We start from the raw sequence: 17,414 nt of genomic DNA on the forward strand, positions 1-17,414 counted from the left end.
TCCATCGGCTTTATTCATAACATAACGACCTTTAAATAAATAAATTATTACAACGTTATTAAGGAAAACAAGAATGCAAACACCAAAAAAGAAGACTTCCCTATTAGTATAATATCATTAAGAAGTAAAAATGTTTTTTCACTGTTGCAAAATGCCTAGGGTTGGGGTTTTATCCTCGAGGGGTAGTACATAAAGTGACCCCATCTTGAGGGTTCCTGTCATTTTAAAAAAAAAAATCCTAGGATCTCAACTATGGCCCGATGAAAAAAGAGATTTTATTGAGAATTTTGAGCTTGAGATCCTCAAAGGCCAGGTTCTTATTTCTGTGAAAAAAAGAGGGGCAGGTCCATGTCGTTGATGCTAGCTCGAGTGAAGCTGATGCAGCCCTTTTGGCGGTTAGACTTGCTGTCTTCTCCGGTTGCTCTCCCTTGATCATCGAAGGTGATTCCTAGCTTGGGGAATAAGATCCTCTCCATTTCAATTAATGAAATGGATACTACTATTCATTTTGAATGAAAGGTCATATACATCATTAAATGTGTTAACTTTAAATCCTAACTATAAAATAAATAGTATCCATTTCATTTGAAATAGAGAGGATCTTATTCCATTCCTTAGTTATCATCCTAACCATTAATGATCCTTATCTTCTTCTTTTTTAACTAAAAGTCTGAACCTGTTACTGTTGATATTCAGTTTCAGCCCTTTTCCATTCCTAAATGGAAGGTTTTGAAAATTTCAAGATGTGCTAATTTTGCTACACACCATTTTGTTAAATGGGCCTCTTCCTACCTTGTGTTTGGAAGCATTTCTACTCTTTTTCTTTTTGTTCCTTCTAATTGCATCATGAGTGGCAAAGACCCTCCTTGGTAATTCCCTCTCCCCGGTTCCCTTGTTTGAATAGAAATACCAAAAAAAAAAAAAAAAAAAACAAATTTTTAGATATAAAAAGCAGATATATCTCAGCCACTCCAATTGAAGTTTCACCATTTTCCAATTTTTCACTTTGTTATAATAGTATCACGCACTGATTTGAAATTTTGATATAATTTCAAATTGATTTATGGCTCAATTTGGTAACCACCGTCCCTTTTCCGGACATAAAATTTCTATAAATTGGTTTATAAGAAATTTAATACAAATTATATTTAAAATTGACATGTGTCTCAGGCCTAAACAAGTTTAACTATAATTGGAGAAGCTGAATTGTTTTCGTATATTTATGTCAACATGCAGTGTTGCTGTAAATAAATACTCATGGTTAAATTATCATTTATCTCAAAAGTTTAAATTTATAAAAAATATTAATTTATATATTTTAAATTTTTTTAATTAAAATATGAGGTAAATCACAAAATTAAGGTTCAACAGAAACTCTGATACCATATTAAATCATCACTTATTTCAAAAATTTATACTAATAGAAAATGGTTAATTTTATCATTTAATTTATATTTTAGCACTCATCTCACATGTGAGTTTAAAACTTCACTTAATTAACAAGACCTGAAATATGTAATTAAAATAAAAGGTGGATAATAGAGACAATTTTCTAACTTAGAATATTTGGTTCTTAATTATTTAAATCTCTGCTTATATAACCCAAAACTTAAGAATGAAGTTGTTTTCGTTTGAGTTAAACAGTAACGATGTGGGTGAAGCTGGAAATCGTTGGAGTGGTATTATGTTGCTGTGGTGTGGGTGGGTTGTTGGGGGTGTGGGTTGCCGGGGAGACAGTGGGGGAAGAGGTGCTAGCCACGGGGTGAAGATCAGATGTTCGACAAAATGCTTCAAAGAGGCAGCTGTTGCGGGTGAGGCTCAGGGGTGTTCCACGAAAGGATTCAAAGAAGGCAGCAGTTAGGATAAAGAGACTATGTTGGTCGTTCTTAGGGCTTCGAGACCATAACAGGTCAAGGTATTGATTGTCGATTTTTTTTTTTTACCACACATCTATCACTGATATACACAGTAATTTATAGACAAGATATTTAAAAAATAAAAAAATAAATTTATAGACAAGATATTACAGTAGGATATGAGGCTAGGTAGTTGAAATGGTAAGGTCTCTGCCATGAAATGTTATTTCCTTGTGGAAAAGATATTGTGAGTACCGTTGGTGATCTTGAGCTCTTGTTTCCTTGTGGAGAAGATCCTGTGAGCCATATATTGGCCATCTTGAGTCCCTGTACAATTTTGTCCAGCAATTAGCACAAGTCTCTCCCTAATTGAAAGAACAGAAATAAATCAAATGATGGATCAAATCTGATATTTAGCTATATTTGATGATGTAAGGGATGATCAGACTGTAACAAGTGTGGTCGTCCCGCACCAAATCATCTCCATGGAAGTTATTCATGAAGGTTATGAAAAGAGAAACAATGCAACCGTTGGTGAAGAGTTAATTTTGTTTTTGGATGAATGAATTCTTTATAAAACCAAACACAAGCTACAATCACACCAGTATAACTGGTTCAGACTACCCAAAGGGCAAAGAAAAGCTACAAACAGCCACCCTCAAAGCCCTTACAACCAAACAAACTGCAGGTTTTATTGGACTGCAGCAAAAACAAAACACACTGCCTAGCAACCTAATACAGAACCAACAAAACAGACAGCCTAACAAGACTGCAGACAACTCAACAATACAAGCAGAAAACTACCACATTCTGCAGATTCCATAACTGGACTAGGTGAAGAGTTACTTTGCACTCTATAAATATGGAATGGGGTCAGAAAGTTTTTCTCAATTTTTCTTTTGAAAAATTCGTTTCTCTTTGTCCTCATAAATTTCCATGCACCCTATTGGAAAAATCCTTCCAAATCATTTCTATTCAATATATATCTTTCAATTTCCTTCGGTATTTGATGCAAGCTCATGCCATGCTATAAGCCACAAAGCTAAAATCAGAAATCCTAAAGACATTGTAACTAAGAGAATGACAGAATGACATTAAGATTAAAGTAAACATAAGAAACAACGATGAAAGATAAAACTTAAGCCAATGAACAAGAGAAAACTAAGAGCCAGGAGAAATGAACAAGAAAATGGCAATCAAGTTATTATGAAAAAGAGAAAAGATAAGTTAGAAAGAGCTCAACATTTCCAAGAAAGCACCAAAAGCCATGAGATCAAATCAATAAGAATGGCAATCAAGTCAATATCAAAAAGAGAAGAGACAAACAAAAGAGCTGAAGAGAAAAAAACAGTCGCAAATCGTCGCTTTGAGACCCAATAAGCTTCAATGCCCATAAAGACAACCATAAAAGCCATGAGATCAAGTCGACAAGAACAAAAAAACAAAGATAAGGAAAGGTCTCAAGTGTGACGATCCGTTTTTTTTTTTTTTTTTTTTTTAAAACATACAAACAGATCTTCACAGTGGCACGACTACATGTCGCTCAGTCAACATATCGCACATGCCTCATAACATGCATCTGATAATCAAAGTTACATCTAACAGCGGAATATAATAATCAATGTGTAGCGGAAAACATATCATAAGCGGAAATACATCTAATACATAACAGTTAATTACAACAAGAGTCATTTACCAATCTATCTATTTAAGGCTTATAAAACATATTACACTAATTACGTACTAAAATACAGGCTCAACAAATACGGATGCCACGTAGGACATGAACCATAAATAAAATACCCAAAATACAGACTACCCTTGAGTCCGCGACTTATGACTGTCGCGATATGCTCCAATCATAGCATCCCAAACGCTAGGTGGACGAGTCAATATCTATATCCTCAGAACCTGCAACCAAATCATCAATGTCTGTACGATTACGGGGATTGCCGCATCCGTACAGGTAGAATTATGAGCCCATCGTCTTAGCATAAATAAATACACTAAGACCTCAGAGGTATACTATTCACTGAGTTTTCGCAAAGAACCAACTTTTTTTTTTTCTAGTCATGCGTACACTATAACAGCCACCAATTTTATAAACTTTTGTTTGAAAACCCCCATAGCTGATATAGCAAACATCGACTAATAGAAAACATTTAAACATACTAGACAACTAAGATTATACGTAGAAGATTCGTTATAAGAAACAATGGCATTTAAATCATGCGACTATTCGATAGAAATATACATAAGTTCTTTTCCATTAAGACTCTTATGCATACTAATACGTCTAGCAAAACTACTCATAGTATAAAAACATCACACTCATGAAATCAATGCTAAACATGCTCATGTAAGTTTCGATTGTATTCTCATGGGGCGTTGGTCCCCAAATACTAGTTCATGCGTATGTTCCTAAGGGGCGTAAATCTCCCAATACTAGTTCATGTGTACGTTCGTATGGGGCGTAGATCCCCCTGGGGCGTATGTCCCCCACTAGTCCATGCGTATGGGGCGTAGATCCCCCTGTGGCGTATGTCTCCCACTAGTTCATGCGTTTGGGGCGTAGATCCCCCTGAGGCGTAGATCCCCCTGAGGCGTATGTCCCCCTCTAGTTTATACGTTTGGGGCGTAGATCCCCCTGGGGCGTAGGTCCCCCCACTTGTTCTTGCCTATGGGGCGTAGATCCCCCTAATAGTTTGTTTATGCATTCATGTTTCATGCTCAATGCTCATACTCAAATACTATACATTAAATTTCATAATCATGCATTTAACACATGTTTTATTTATAAAACATAAACAGTCCTACATATCATTTCTTAGACAATTTGTATAACTTAAATCTCCAACTTATACTCACTCTAAAATCACATATCACATTCATACTTCAAAACATCATCATAATTTCAATATACTCAAAATTACTTAAATCATAAAAAACATATCATAATCAACATACAGTTGCTTCAGGTTTATAAAACAATATATATTTTGCAATTCATCATATATGAAAATAATACTTCTCAGTGAGTAGAATACTCACCTTGGCTGCGCTGATATTAAGTACTAGGTCTCTTAGACACCACCATGCAATGCATTACTGTAAAAACAATACATTGCACATTATTGACAACTTTTGATATTGGACTCACATTTAGTTCTTAAATTGCTTAAGAGCTAAACCATGGAAAACCTATAATATTTTAAGGGTTCCAAACGCCTACCCATAAATCCTAGACACTAACTAAAACCCAAACAATACTAACCCAAAGTACTTACTAAGGGTTAGATATTAAAATCACCATTTAATTATTTACTCATAATATTAATTACTAACCCATAATTAATTCCACTAACCCATACATTATTTTCACTAATACTTTTATAATAATATTAGCCATAAAATTATATTCAATAATCTCTAGATTATTTCTCACTAACATTGTATCAATATCATTTACTCTAATATTATGTTCATAAATCTTTTTACATCAATTACTAACATATTAACATAATTTAGCTATCTAAATTTTAATCACTTAAAACTCTCAAATTAATTTAACCCATCAAATTAGGGTTTCCAAAATTAACCCATAATTTATAAAACACTAACTTAATCACAACAAATATTAATCTCACTAACATAAACACTAATATATTTAAAATAACATTAACCCATAAATTAGGGATTAAATGAACTTACCCAAATAATACTTGGTGTTTGGAGAATCTTTACAAGCTTCAAATAACATTAAGCCTAAATAAAACACTATATCAAACTCTTATTTTGCTAGATTTAACAAAAAATCTCAAAATATGAATTTAATTATTTACCTCAAAACGATCGGTGAAAAACGTAGATCGGGCTTTGTAAATCATGTTACTGAAATCGAATTTGAGTTTGGACGGTTAGATCTTCATAGATCATGATTTTTGTATGAAAATTCAAAGGAGAGAGAGAGAGAGAGAGTCGTTCTGCCTCTTTTAATTAAATAAGGCACTCAGTGCCTTTTAGTTTCATGCTGGTCCGTTTGGGTGTTGAATTTGAATATTATTCGAATTCACTGTGCGAATCACGAGATTTAACTTAATGAGATAAAATTTAATTTTTTTTTAAAAAGTTGAATAAAATATAATTTATTTTTGAAAAAAGTTGAATATTATTCAAAACAAACGCACCGGCATGGCCTTTCATTGATGCTAGGGGCGCATGCTGTCTCACACCATGCTTAATATATATATATGGGAAATGCTGGATGGGGGACACTCATCCGTCCCCCATCACCCATATATAATAAAAAAATAAATTTTTATTAAAAAAGTTGGCTTTGATGGGACATCAAAGCCAACTTTTTAATAAAAAACTATTTTTATATTAAAAAATGCTCATAGGAGACGGATGACCGTCCCTGTATAGCAAGCCTCTATATATATATATATATATGGCCTTTCATTGATGCTGGGGGCGCATGCTGCCTCATACCATGCTTATATATCCGTCCCCTGTGTAGCAAGCCTCTATATATATATATATATATATATATGGCCTTTCATTGATGCTGGGGCGCATGCTGCCTCATACCATGCTTAATATATATATATATATATATATATTATTTTATTTTCTAATTTCTTTTATTTTCAATTTTCTTTCTTAATTTCTTTTATAATTTTTTTTTTCTTTTCTATTTCTTTGAACCTAAAAATATTCATTTACATTTTTTAATGACACTAAATTAATTTTAATCAATTATTTACTTAAATTTATACATTAATTATTAAATAATGTCATGAACATTACATCAAGAGAGGACAAAAAAAAAAAAAAAAAAAAAAAAGAAAAAGAAAAAAAAAGACCTCAAGCATTGGCTCCTCAGCCACACCTCCCAAGATCCCTATAAATATGACATGAATTTGGTTTTGAAGATTTATATTAACGTTACAGCTGAATCTGGAAAGCGTAAAAGAGAGAGAATAAAAATGGGAAACCCACATATTTTAGCCATACCTTATCCAGCCCAAGGCCATGTACTCCCACTGATGGAGTTCTCGCAACGTTTAGTGATCAAACATGGCTTCATGGTCACGTTTGTGAACACAGAGTGTATTCACAAGCGGGTTGTGAATGTATTGGCAGAAAAGAATCATTTAGGAGATCAAATTCATCTTGTTTCAATCCCAGATGGGCTGGATCCCTGGGAGGACAGAACTGATCTAGGGAAGCTATCTGAAGCAATTTTCCGGGTCATGCCTAGAAAGCTGGAGGATCTCATAGAAGACATCAACAGATCGGAAGGTGATCACATCACTTGTGTCGTTACTGATGTTAGCATGGGGTGGGCTCTGGAAGTTGCAGAGAAGATGAAAATCCCGAGAGCTGCCTTCTGCCCTGCTTCAAGTGCAACACTGGCCTCGATCTTTAATATCCCCAAGCTGATTGACAGTGGAATCATCAACAGTGATGGTGAGATATCCTGCCCCTACCTTACTTTGACCATTCAGCATCATCAATGAATAACAAATTAAAACTGGTTTAATTTGCTGATATGATCATAACTTATTCATCTGATAGTATTAATGCAAATTCACGTTTCGAGATGAATAAAGTGCTGTTAGAAGCAGAGAAAAGTTCGTTTTGCAAATTCCTTTTTTTTTTTTTTTTTTTTTTTTTTTTTTTTTTTAATATTTTGTGTTTTGAGTTATTTGCTAATTCTTTTGTTTTTCTGCTAAAATGTAAAAAAAAAAAAAAAAAAAAAAAAACTTGAAAAAAGCATTATTAAACGAGTCCTAAATCTTTTGGGAAAGAAGTATCGACTCATGATCATAACAAAACTTGGGAAGATCGAAAAAAAGCAAAATGCATGCCTGAGAAAATTTAAGCAGCAGATCATGCAGTCATTCAAGAATAATTTTGGAAGAGCTAGGAATTAATATGGATACATACACTTAAAATAATTAATGATGTTTTTACTTCGGACATCTAGCTTACAATAAATAAATAAATTGGAAAAGCTTCACTTACGGTTTTGCAATGTTATTAATTACCAAATTATCAAAAATTGTAATATGGATATTTTATTTTTTAGCCCATTTTAATTTCTCATTCCCTTAGTATTTCCTATTAAATCTTAATGGACGATGTCAAAATAACCAAAATACTCTTATTTTTATTTTTATTTTTTAAAAAATGAAAAATTGCATGGGTCATTGCACTGACCCATGGCCACTCGTTTATTTATTTTTATTTTTTTATACCTATTTTTTTTTTTAAAAAAAAAATAATAATTAAGGATAAATTTGTATTTTTATAAATTTTGCATAACTATAAAAGACATTTAACTTATTAGCCGTTTGAGTTAACGCAAAATCCTAACAATAAGGGTATTAATTGAAAGAGATTGAAAATACAGTGGTGTAAAAACAGCTAGGATAAACTGAGAAGGAACACACGAATTGAATAAGAATATTAGTTCAACACACACAGAAACAAACAAAATGTAATTAGCTAGATGTTAATAGTAGTAATTATCTTTATCCGGTTTGTCTCCTATGAACTATATTTCCCAATCCAAACAAACAGTTGAGATATCATGGTACAAGCTAGATTCATACATTTATCTTCCACTTCCGAGGCCGGACACAAATTAATGCTACTGCGAGGAGTTCACTGATCCATATAATGATAAACATGATCGATCCTTTATGTCTCTCTTTTTTTGCAGGAACTACAACAAAAAGCCAGCTGATCCACTTGGCACCAAACATGCCCACGATGAGCACAACAAACTTTGTTTGGAGCTGCATCGGTGACTTAACCAGCCAGAAAATTATTTTCGAAGTTACTGTTAAAAACAACAACTATCTGAAAGCCGCTGACTGGCTGCTTTGCAACTCGTCCTTTGACCTTGAGCCAGCAGCATTCGGCATGGCTCCAGAGATTATACCAATAGGCCCACTTTTGGCAAGCAACCGAGGCCAGAATTCAGCAGGGCACTTCTGGCAGGAAGACACGGCTTGCTTAGAATGGCTCGACCAACAGCCACGGCGCTCAGTCGTATATGTTGCATTTGGCAGCTTCACAGTTTTTGACCAGACCCAATTCCAGGAACTGGCTCTAGGCCTTGAACTATCAAACAGGCCGTTCCTATGGGTTGTGAGGCCAGACATCACCCAAGGGACAAGTTATGCATATCCGGCAGGATTCCTAGAAAGAGTAGCCGGCCGGGGAAGGTTGGTCGGCTGGGCACCTCAACAGAAAGTTCTGGGCCATCCTTCCATTGCTTGCTTCTTGAGCCATTGCGGTTGGAACTCAACAATAGAAGGTGTAAGCAGCGGGGTCCCTTTCTTGTGCTGGCCTTACTTTGCTGACCAGCCTTCTAATGAGAGCTACATCTGTGATGTTTGGAAGGTTGGGTTGAAGTTTAACCGAGACGAAAGATCAGGGATTGTTACGCAAGGAGAGATCAAGAAGAAGGTGGATAAACTGCTTTGTGATGAAAACTTCAAAGCAAGGGCTTTGGATCTCCAGGAAATGGCTGCAAACAATGTCAAAGAAGGTGGCTGCTCTGACAAAAATTTCAACAACTTCGTCGAATGGCTTAAGGCATAGACTTTTATTTTCATGTTTAATTAGTTCAATCCTTCAAGCCTTCAACCTTGAGTTTGTCCGCTACGTTTCTTTCTTCTTCTTCTTTCCTTAACCGTTTTACCATTCCTATTAGAGTTATTCCTGTCTTTGAAGGTCAAGGCTACTGGAATAATTTTTTTAATATGTAATATTTGTTATGTTGGAGAAGACAGTAATTATGTATTTTTTAAGTGCCGCTTGTGGCACATATGTTATTATTTTAGATGTAAATATTATATCAGAACAAAAAGTTATTATTTTTATATATTGAGGTTATTAATTTAGTCAGCTCTGATGTGTCATTGTTAAAGAAAAATTATATTCCGCTACTAATTTATAACTCTGATAAGTTAGTAATGTCAAGTGAAAATCGAAAAAATTTCACTTACGCTTTTTGTAAAAGCGGGGCGTTACAAGCCAGAAAGTTTAGAGTGCATCAATTTTCTACATCGAAATCATATGGTAGAATTTCATTTATAACTTTTGATCTTTCATTACTTTTGAAAAAAAGTACCCAAATTTTAAAAAGTGTCAATTTAAGGTATCCATATTTCATTTATAATAACGCATATTTAGCATTGTTAAACACGAAAATAGAATATTAAATTTATTATTGTTATAAAACTTAATTATTCATTAAAAAAAAAAGAAAAAAAAAAAAAGAGCAGATCATATTCAAGGTTTATTTATTTCCTCTATTATTACCCACGGGTGAGGAAAATTCAACTTGTAAATTACTAGCAGCAATAGCATCTCTATTGCTTGAGCCATTTGACGAAGTTGTTGAAATTCTTCGAAGACTGACCACCTTTTGCCGTTGTTTTCAACATGGTTTCTTTAAGCTCCAGCGCTCTTGCTCTTATAGATTCATTGCTAAGCAGTTGCTCCACCTTCTTCGCCACTTCACCCCGCAATACGACTCCATTTTCAGCCTGGTCAAAACCCAGTCCAACCTTCCACTCTTCACAAATATAGCTCTTGTCAAGAAATTGGTCTAAGAACAGAGGCCAGCACAGAAAAGGGACGCCATTGCTTATAGCTTCGGTGATAGAACTCCAGCCGCAGTGGCTAATAAAACAAGCAACGGCAGGGTGAGCTAAGACCTTTGTTTGAGGTGCCCAGTCGACAATCTTGGTACAAGCTCCTTCAGATTCATCTGGAAATTCATTCTTCGCCCTATCGATGTTTCTTTGATCTACCGCCCAAAGGAAAGGCCTATTGGTGAGCTTAAGTCCAAGAGCTAGTTCTTGGAATTGGACAGGGTCCAAATTTGCAACGCTACCGAATGAAATATATATGACTGAGCAAGGTGCTTGTCGATCGAGCCAGCTGAGGCAAGATGAGTCTTCTTGCCGAAATTGTCCAGTTTGGTCGTTTTCTAGCAGGGGACCAATGGGCAGGAGCTTTGGAAACAAAGCAACTGATGCAGGCTCAAGCTCATAAGCTGTGTTACAAAGCCACCAATCTGCTAGTTTGCAAGGTTCCATGTTTCGTGTCATAAAATGAAATAAAATCTTCTGTTTGCTTGGATCGGCCATGGGCATCGCGGCCCATGGAAGATTTGACGTTTCGATTGCAGGAATGCCCGGCGACAGTTGAATACGCTCTACTTTTTTGGTTGAGAATCCTTTGCAAGGTGATAGAGAAAAAAAAAAAAAAAAAATCAAGGACTGCACGCACATGTTACTTGTGGAAATTAACTATAGATAATATTTCTCATATATATATATATATATAACATGCATCAATGAAACTAAATAAGTAGCGGCCTGAAATCATTAAGGAAAAACGGTCGTTATCTTTTGTTTTCATATCTATATATATATATATATAGAGAGAGAGAGAGAGAGAGAGAGAGAGAGGCTCTTGGGATAATCAGACATAGTAAAGTCTTACCATCAGCGTCTAGAATCCCATCATGAATCAGGTTTGGTACGCTCATTTGCAAGGCAAAAACAGCAGCTGCCACACACCAATACATAACTCCTCTAATTCCCATCTTATTGGCGAGTTCCATGGCCCAACCCAACACCCCATCGGCTACAATACATGTAATGTTTTCATCACCATTTGATGCATTGATACCTTTTATGAGCTCCTCAACTCCTCCTGGCATGGTCCGTGACATGACTTCCATTAAGCTGCCCATATTTTTTCCTTCAATTTCCAAGCTGTCCGGGATAGACACGAGATTAATGTTTGAATCCATGAGGCTGCGCATGCCCTCCTCAGGCATTGCAGAGACTATACTCTTGTGAATGAACTCCGTGTTTACAAATGTGATTTTGAAACCATGTTTTGCCATTTCTCGAGAGAAACGCATTAGGGCGTTCACGGCGCTTTGTGCTGGACATGGTAGGACCAGAACATGTCCAATGCCCATGTCTCTCTTGCTCTTTGTTTGCGTGTGTGAAAGAGATAGAGGGGGAGAAAGAGTTCTCGGAAATATTTTTGCACGTTTGGTATGAGCTTTTTGAATTTTCCTTGGTGATATTTATAGGGAGAGCTTGCGCAAGTACATACGGTTTTCTACACATATTTATTTTTAAAAATTACCATTAAATCTTTGGAGTTTATATGATTTTCTCATATGAGCCTCACAAATTTAATAGTAATTTTTAAAAGTGAAAGAATGAAAAAAAAGACCGAAAACAATATATAGCTGGCCCATCTCATTGTAAAGGTTGTTTTCCTTTACTGTATAGGGGAGTGTTCAATAGACTTGCTGGGTTCAAGTGGTACCAACTAGCAAACAGAGACATTAAACATCACATTCATGCTCCAATGCCCCTTTACGAAGAGTAGTTGTTAGGTAGCAATTCTCCAGAATTTATGAGCCGCAATATGAATTGCTCGGTACCCATTTGACTATTGATCAGTATTCTTCAAAATGCTTGAGAATTAGTGACTTACTACCTACCTAACAATTACCCAACGGAAAGGGGCAACGGGCATGGGATCGGCCGGCTATGGCCACCTAGCTAGCTATAGACGTCGTACATGTTCCTTAATTTACAGCGGCTAATTAGTTACTCAACTTACTTAAACGTGGTCCTCGATCATATAAGGATTGAGTACGTTGAGTTATTCAGACTGAGGTATGCTAATGTATTAATCTTTAATGTTAATTAGGAGAAGAGCTTTTCTTAACTAATTAACTAATATTGTTCTTTCTGTTATCTTTTAGTTTTTCATATAAGCTTTTGTATTAATTAAGTTATACATCAGAGTGTGAAAACGAAAAAGCTTAGACTGCATTTGTTTCAATTTCTAAAAAAACAAAAAGACTGCATATGCATGTTTCAACATAAAATGATTTTGATGGGAAACTTTTTTAGTTGAGAATATTTTTAGAGAAAATAATATTTTTTTTATTATTTGGTTGACATCCTGAAAATAATATCTAAAATGTTGTTTATTGTTTTGGTTGGTTCCATTTTTTTTTTCCTCTTTTAACTGAAAACTACTCAAAATTATTGTCAATCCCTACCAACTTTTGCTATCAACAATAATTAAAAGAAAAAGAAAACCCTCCAAACCCCATCGTGACAAACTTGTCGTTATTGATGGAAAATTATATTATGTTTGCATCAAATATGGAAAATGAGAAAAACTGTGACGACCCCTTTTTTTTTTTTTTTTTTTTTTTTTTTTTATACAAACATGAACGAGTCATCGCAGTGGCACGACTACGTGTCGCTCAGCCAACATATGTCACATGTCCCATAACATGCACCAGATAATCAGAGTATAACATATATCTATCTATGCAGCGAAAAACATAAATCTGAATAGCGGAAATTACAACTTATACATCTATCATAAATTAATTACAACATTGAGCCATTTAACATCTATCTGTTTGAGTTTTATTAACACAATATTTACATAACAATAATGGCTTAACAAAGAATAAGTGACACAAACGTCACAAGCCATACCAAACCTATAAAATAGTGGACAACCCGTGGTCCGACAATTACAATTGTCGCCGCGAGCTTCAGTCATAATATTCCAAGTACACTGCTACCAACCCATCAACTATACCGAAGTACTTGCAGCCAAAGAAACATCATCTATACGGTTGTGGTGGTATCCACATCCGCATAGGTGAAAGAATGAGTTCACCGCCTTAGCATGAAACATATTAAGACCTTAATGGTATAAGACTAACTGAGTTTTCACAAAGAACCAACCCTTATTTTATTTTTAGTCGTGCGAGCACTATATTAGCCACAATTTACCAATAGCTAATGCAGCAAACACCGACTATCCAGAAAACATTTAAAACATAGGGAAAACTACAATCTACCCCCCTGATGTTTACACGAATTCGCAATTTTGGTCCTAATGTTTAGATTGCGTCAATTGCACCCAATATAGTTGCAAAAATTTTCAATCCGCCCCCTTCCGTCCAATTGCTCCGTCTGATGAGACGGAAGTGACCTCACGTGCTGCGCACATGCCTTTTTTAGACAAATGTTGACAAAAATGCCCTCATTTAAACGACACCGTTTTGTCCGAAAAACCCCAAAAAAATTCATCAAAACACTTTAGGCCTTCCCAAACTGTAGGAAATAAACCTGGGACACGTGTCCCTCCTCAGAGCCGTATGATGGTGGTTTGTCGGTGATCGATGGTGTTCGGCGGTTCTGCATGTTTGGTTCGAAGAGCGTCTTCTTGATCTGGTGCCATTGGTGCTGTCGACCGAGTGTGGTTCTGTGCTTTCGGATGAGTCTATGTTGCTTTCGGACGAGTCTGTTCTGGAGTCCAAAGCTCTCTTCTAGAATCCCAAATCCTGAAATCTACGTCTTCTCCTCTCCTCCAGCCTGTTGTGGGTTTGCTGTTTAGATAGCTGATTTGCAGCGACAAATCTGGTTGTGCCGGGAATAACTCCATCTTCTACTATTGTTATTGTCGACGATGCGGTACTCATGCATGATCCAATTGGTTTTGATCCCTTTAGGAGGCTTCCCGCCGTAAAACACCAGCACCTTCTTAACACCAACCTTCTGGGGGTGAAGATTACGGGCTCCACGTGCTTGAAGAAGCCAAAATGACTACTCTACCCTCCTTTCACGTCCAGCCTCTCTTCACTTTCAAGAGAAAAGAACAAAAATAAAACTAAATGCGAAAACACGTCGGCTACCCAGGTCATTGTGAAAATCTCAAAATCCCATGTATCTCGGTTTGGTGTCCTTTCTTCGAGAAAATCGTGTGAGCTTTTGCTGCACACTCCTAAAGGAAAAGGCACAGTTGTATCTCGGTCCCTTACTCCCTTTCACGTGCATGTCTGGTTCCATAATAGAGGCTCTGTTCTCCTCTGTTTTAACAAACAAAAACAGAGGCCACAACACGAGCATGACTTTCATGCTTCAAGCTACTATCAAAAACTAACACTTACAACACCCTTTTTTTTACAGTTTCAACATCAAAATTTGAAAGCTACATGTAACTTTTGCTAATAAATTGTCAAATAGCTTTAGCTCATTATTGAGAAAGACCCAGATCAACAAATGAACAAAATGAATCCAGAGAAGCAGAGCTTGAAGCAAAAAGCAGAGAGAGATTGAGAAAGGAATAACAAACTAAATGTCGTTTTTTTATAAGAGCTATAATAAAAAAGAGAAGGGGAGAGAGGGAGTGAGAAAGATACAGTGAATAGCATGCGTGGGCAGTGCCAAAGTAGGAAAGTGGAGCACCAAATATGCACGCACACCTAGCATGGGCACCAATCAAAAGAGACACGATTCTTTCCTTGTCCAAAGGGTATGCATGCAACACACGTTTCTTCTCACAAAATTCTTTCCATAAAGAGCACCGACACATGCATGTCTTGACCTGGAGACTTCTTGCACCGCAAGCTATAAAGACAGGATTTTTTCTCATGATTTGGCAGTGCATTAAAACAGGAATTAAGCAAGAGTCTGAAAACACGTTTGTTTCCATAATAAGCCAGCACAGAGGTTTGTTCACAATGGCATGGCAGAAAAGTTAGTCAGGATCACTCTCCATCTCTGGTCAGGGCCTAACCAAGCGGTGGTCAGGTCTCTAAACGAGCTTGCATTGATTTGTTTAGATGCAGTGGGTGCCATTAACAGATTTTTGGGTGACTTACTCCATTCCCTGAGGTATGGGTCGGAGAGGTTTTTGGGCACGGTGCAAGTTTTGGACTTGCTGGTTCTGTGGGTCAATTTTCGGTGTAGAGAATGACTGGTTTGCCGGTGGATAGGATTGTGGTGGAACCCAACCAGCAACCGTTGAATAAGAGCATGCAATGGTTAGTTTCAGAGACGAAGAAGACGACGATGACGTGGACATGCATGGACGAGTTTCATTTTGATGGTGTTTTACACTAAACGCTGCCGTTTAAATAAGGGCATTTTTTAGGGTATTTGCGTCCGGTTATCTGCATATATGTCACATGCCGCGCACGTGGGTCCATTTCCGTCTCATCAGACAAAGCAATTGGACGGAAGGGGGCGGATTGAAAATTTTTGCAACTTTATTGGGTGCAATTGACGCAATCTAAACATTGGGACTAAAATTGCAAATTCGTGTAAACATCAGGGGGGTAGATTGCAGTTTTTCCTAAAACATATTATATAGCTGTGAACATATGTAGAAGTTCCAGTCATCCCTCTTTGAAAGTTTCTACATATAGACCTCTCTATAATAATACTTTTCATCGGTCGCTCAGACATATGTGCATACGATCACTCCATCACAGATATCACGCATACACATAGGTCATAAGCAAGGAACATGGCATCTTACTCTTCCATACTAGGATAACATCCGTCAACAAAACACTCGCAACACCATCTCTAATCGTATTTCAGCTTCGTGCCTTGAACGTCAGTAGATCATGAGAGCACTAGAGCTAAACTCAATCATGATAACACGTCTTTCCTGAAGAACAATAACAGTCAACCTTCCTACTCATAGACATGCCATTACTCGCACCTGGGCAATCATGTATCCATGTACTTTCAAGTTCAATGTATGATCTTAACACATGACTATCCGATAGAAATATACATAAGATCTTTTTCATGAAGACTCTTATGCATACCAATACGTCTAGTAAAACTACTCATAGCATAAAAACACCACTTATAAAACAATGCTCTACATGATATGCATGACTGGGTCTATTGGGGCTTCGGTCCCCCACGATGTTGATAACGGCTGTTTAACTGTGTATACTGCTGCTTTACTGCTGTACTGCTGTTGATGTATGCTCTATACTATATGTTCTATGCTTTGTGCTAGGCCCAACCCGAGAATCCGGCCCATCACATACACCCGACCAAGGCCCAATAATCCACAAATTAACTCATCGGAGGCCTAGTCCCGCCATTTCGGGCCCGATCCGATTCAACCGAACCGACCCGGGTGCACCCTGACTCCATCATCCGCAGACATCCTAAGACTACCCGAGATTTAAGGATGTGACGCACGACCCCAAGTCAGATCATGGGTCGTGACGTCACCAGCAGTTTAGCACACCATCCATGAAGGATCGTGCCTCTGATCTCAATTCTGTGAACCCGAGATATCCGCATAACCGAAGCCATGTCTCCATGTAACTGCCGATCCCCGTGGATGCAGGGGGACAATAACTGCTCCTCAACCTCTATAAATACAAGAACCTCTTCTGATGTTAAGGTAGAGGCTAATCAATCTTTTTGGCATTATTTTGCACATTTATTCTCAGAACCATACACTCACTTAAGCATCGGAGCGGGGTTGTCGGAACCCCCCAACGCAGCCTTATTTTTCAGGTGGACCAGGAACTACCAGGAGCAACCTAGACAAACATCTGATCGACACGTCACCTACCGAAAACTGTCTCAACAGTTTGGCGCCGTCTGTGGGAACGACTTGTATCATTTTCCTAAAAAAAAAAAAAATCCCGTT

At 36.9% G+C, this 17,414-nt stretch overlaps 2 protein-coding genes and 1 long non-coding RNA gene across 4 annotated transcripts; 1 reads left to right on the top strand and 2 right to left on the bottom strand.

Annotated features, from left to right (window-relative positions):
* Positions 1-1,988: 1,988 nt before the first annotated feature.
* Positions 1,989-5,835, bottom strand: LOC133859614 (uncharacterized). Of its 2 annotated transcripts, none has more exons than XR_009898781.1 (5): positions 5,699-5,835; positions 5,568-5,621; positions 4,908-4,964; positions 3,676-3,788; positions 1,989-2,183 (listed from the first exon to the last, which is right to left on the bottom strand). It is a non-coding gene; the product is annotated as an uncharacterized LOC133859614 (long non-coding RNA). The 2 variants fall into 2 exon arrangements; XR_009898780.1 differs by having other exon boundaries at positions 3,660-3,788.
* Positions 5,836-6,786: 951 nt separating this feature from the next.
* Positions 6,787-9,762, top strand: LOC133859612 (UDP-glycosyltransferase 83A1-like). Its single transcript, XM_062295079.1, has 2 exons — positions 6,787-7,328; positions 8,587-9,762. Exons 1-2 carry the CDS (start codon positions 6,845-6,847, stop codon positions 9,471-9,473), a joined length of 1,371 nt encoding a protein of 456 aa, XP_062151063.1. The 5' UTR covers positions 6,787-6,844; the 3' UTR covers positions 9,474-9,762.
* A 397-nt stretch (positions 9,763-10,159) lies between these two features.
* Positions 10,160-11,941, bottom strand: LOC133861631 (UDP-glycosyltransferase 83A1-like). The gene is made up of 2 exons (XM_062297422.1): positions 11,388-11,941; positions 10,160-11,118 (listed from the first exon to the last, which is right to left on the bottom strand). Exons 1-2 carry the CDS (start codon positions 11,872-11,874, stop codon positions 10,247-10,249), a joined length of 1,359 nt encoding a protein of 452 aa, XP_062153406.1. The 5' UTR covers positions 11,875-11,941; the 3' UTR covers positions 10,160-10,246.
* Between the last annotated feature and the right edge of the window lie 5,473 nt (positions 11,942-17,414).

Source organism: Alnus glutinosa, chromosome 2, assembly GCF_958979055.1.
Source record: "Alnus glutinosa chromosome 2, dhAlnGlut1.1, whole genome shotgun sequence".
In the NCBI taxonomy this organism is placed as follows: Eukaryota; Viridiplantae; Streptophyta; class Magnoliopsida; order Fagales; family Betulaceae; genus Alnus; species Alnus glutinosa.

What these genes read in the sequence shown, in the direction of transcription:
- LOC133859612 (XM_062295079.1), top strand. Translation starts at nt 6,845, where the DNA reads ATGGGAAACCCACATATTTTAGCCATACCTTATCCAGCCCAAGGCCAT. An exon ending in TGGAATCATCAACAGTGATG is followed by an intron (nt 7,329 to 8,586) that starts GTGAGATATCCT and finishes CTTTTTTTGCAG; the next exon opens with GAACTACAACAAAAAGCCAG.
- LOC133861631 (XM_062297422.1), bottom strand. Translation starts at nt 11,874, where the DNA reads ATGGGCATTGGACATGTTCTGGTCCTACCATGTCCAGCACAAAGCGCC. An exon ending in TGGGATTCTAGACGCTGATG is followed by an intron (nt 11,119 to 11,387) that starts GTAAGACTTTAC and finishes CACCTTGCAAAG; the next exon opens with GATTCTCAACCAAAAAAGTA.